Source organism: Pundamilia nyererei, unplaced genomic scaffold (assembly GCF_000239375.1).
Source record: "Pundamilia nyererei isolate P.nyererei 1_Seehausen unplaced genomic scaffold, PunNye1.0 scaffold01067, whole genome shotgun sequence".
Lineage (NCBI taxonomy): Eukaryota > Metazoa > Chordata > Actinopteri > Cichliformes > Cichlidae > Pundamilia > Pundamilia nyererei.
Window position 1 is genome coordinate 3,533 of NW_005188468.1, and position 3,077 is coordinate 6,609.

The 3,077-nt window shown below is 36.4% G+C and overlaps 1 protein-coding gene across 1 annotated transcript in view; it reads right to left on the reverse strand.

Annotated features, from left to right (window-relative positions):
• Positions 1-846: 846 nt before the first annotated feature.
• Positions 847-3,077, reverse strand: part of LOC102202773 (C-type lectin domain family 4 member M-like) — a 3,209-nt gene continuing 978 nt past the window's right edge. Inside the window, exons 3-6 of the mRNA XM_013908074.1 lie at positions 3,026-3,077; positions 2,488-2,630; positions 1,712-1,815; positions 847-1,274 (exon numbers count right to left, since the gene is read on the reverse strand). The exon at positions 3,026-3,077 is cut by the window's right edge and continues 1 nt beyond it. Of these exons, the coding sequence (XP_013763528.1) occupies positions 1,124-1,274; positions 1,712-1,815; positions 2,488-2,630; positions 3,026-3,077 (450 nt within the window). The 3' untranslated portion in view covers positions 847-1,123. The remainder of the gene's footprint in view (positions 1,275-1,711; positions 1,816-2,487; positions 2,631-3,025) is intronic.

The window sequence follows — 3,077 nt, forward strand, 5'->3', positions numbered from 1 at the left end:
GAAAGTCAAGTGTTTCCATGTTTGGTGTGTCTAGTCTTGCTTCCCCTGTGGCGTCATGTTAATTCACGTCAGCTGTAGTCCCTGTGTGTTCTCACTTCCCACATTATCCTTCTGTGTATTTATGTCAGTGTCTCCCTCATACCCGGCTGTGTCTCCTGTTCATAGTTCAATTTCTAGATTTCCAGTTTAATTTTTGTATTAACTTGTACCAGCAATAAAGCTGAGTTTTTGTGTTCAAATCCTGTTTGTGAGTCTGCATTTGGGTACAATCCTGCCTGCAACACAGGGTTCATGACAATTGGACGATCCTCGACCCAAATTAAGCCTGTTATTGGTGCCGACTGCAGCCCATAACCATCAGACAGCATCTGAGACTGAAGGACTTCAAAAATAAAAAAATGTCGCTAAAGGCCTCATCTCCTTGAATGCCACAGAACTGACCATTTGAACTTTGCAAGAGAGCACCAAACATGGGATATTGAAAGGTGAAAGAAAGTTGTATTCTCTGATAAAAAATTTAACCTTGATGGTCCTGATGATTTCCAACGTTACTGGCATGACAAGCAGATCCCACCTGAGATGTTTTCTATGCGCCACAGTGGCGGGGGATGCTTTTTCCTTTAGTGGCCACTGGCTATGTCCAGATGTTGCAGAGAGGATCCCTCATGATTGAGGGCCCTCATCTTTGTGGTAACGACTAGGTTTTTCAACAGGACAATGCTACCTTTGCAGTACAGAATGCCTGCAGGACAAGGGTCTTTTTCCAGGACAATAACATCACTGTTTTGAACCATCCTGCACGTTTCCCTGATCTAAATCCAATTGAGAACCTTTGGGTAAGGATGGCAAGGGAAATTTATTAAAAAAAGGACAACAGTTCCATACAGTATAAGCTTTGTTTTCAATAAATTGCATGCTCAAAATGTTTTGTCTCATTGTCCATTTCCATGTAACATTTGACTAACACAAAGTTAGTATACTTTGTTAACAAACACAAAAATCAAAACTTTAAAACACTGCAAAAAAACCCAAACAGAAACCCAAAATTTAAACATACGCAGCTATGCTGGTGTTCAATAATTTCTCTCTGAAAGTCTCCACTGAAGTAACAAGTAAAAAATCTTCAAGAAACGATACAGTAGTCTGGAGCTTTTTCACAGATCCATTTAAGAGAATTTGAGCATGAACAGTCATTCATGGTCATGTCCTCACCACTGTAGACATGAGCACAGTCCTCTTCTCCACCATTATCAGGTTGAGTCGATCCCCAGTACCTAGTAAGTCCATAACCATAATATGAGCTTGTTTTTATTATTGAGACAAAAATCAGATGTTTGGTGTGTAGTGACAGGGCTATTTTAAGATAAAGTTTCATATGGAGATCAAAGCAAGACGTCATAGTTGATAAAGCAACTTCTAACCTATGTTGTCTAAACAAGTCATTAGTGTACATCTTTAAGCATTTGACCTTGCAGTTTGGCTCAACCCACTGAAATGTAAAACACACCAGTGTGTTTTATATCCTAACAGTCAAAAGTTTAATGGTTTTCATGGTTTTCTTTATTTTCATGACTATTGTACATTGCAGATCCTCACTGGAGGCATCAAAACTATGAATGTCCAGGCTTCTGACCAGTAGTGTGTATATGTTTAACACATTTCTTTTGGAAACTTAATGAAAGTAACAAACTGAACCAAAGTGAAGACTTACGACAGAGTCAGTAGAGTTCCATCCACCCATTTCCATGTTCCCTCCTGTTCTTCATCAGTCAAACCAAGCCAAACTCTTTTTGTGGTGATCGTAGAGAGAAAGGTCTTTTTCATATTGAGTAAAAGCAATTTATATTAGTTTTGAACCACAATTTTAGTTGATGCACTTTTTGCTGAAACTCATTCAAAACTTTTAATACATTTGTCACATTTTTTCTTTAACATGTTATAAGTCATTGCCACCAAAATCTTTTGACACTGTCTACAAAAGGCTGGCTAAAATGGTATTATGTTCTGTCAGTGGACTCTTAAAGGTCCATTGACTGCATTCCCTGCATTCTTCAGAATCCTCCTATATTATGATTTCCTTTTTCTTTATACACCACCAAACTTTCTTATTTCTCCATTGACAGGTTATTTCCCCCATAATGTTTTTGTCTGTGTATATTTCTCTGAGTCATTGTGGTACAATAAATTTGATTTAAAATCCTCATATTCATGTTTTTTTTTATTTCATCCTAATTGTGGTAACACTTTTTAAATTGAAGGTTCCATTAAGCCATTTACACAATCACAGAAAACTATGTGGTCATATGAGTTTTTTCCCACAGAACAACTTTGATCAGATTATAAACTTTCATGTTTATGATCTGATCTCATATATGTGTTGAATAGTTTTCATGTGCATATGGGCAACATTATTTATGTAAAATAAGGAGCTTGAATTTCAGTAATAATTTACAAACACAATAAGTCACACAGGCATAAACACAGTACCTGTTCTTCAGGGCTGTCAACAACCACCAGGTCTGCTCCTCTGTCTCTGCAGTCCTTTCTGGCTGCATCCCAGGAACCAGAGCTTTGAGACCGGATATAGCAGTTACAGTTGAACTCGCTCCATCCTCCAGAACATGTCTTTTCTAAAAGAAATTACAAACAATATATTTAAGCTAGCTATAAACTGGACTGCTCCAATGGCTTGATCATAAAGATCTGTGCAAAATCTATTCTCTTGAGACTCAATAATGATAATAATTATTCTTCTAATAATTCTTATTAGAACTATTATTTTATTTTTATCACAGAAAATAAAGCAATGGCAATTAAATAAAAATACAATTCAAAAATTCAAGAAACACAAAAATCAACACTGTAAACACTAGAATAAAAATACTGGCAGCTGCCAGTGCTACCCCTTAGATGCACGTATGGTATACATTTGAAAGTATAACAGAATAAAACAGACTAAACTTAAAATAGAATGATAGAAAAAACTGCAAAAATGTAATAATAGGTCATTGTCAGTAAACTGTACTGCAGTTTAGTGTTTTTTCACAGATCCAATGAAAAGAAGCTGAACATCGAAA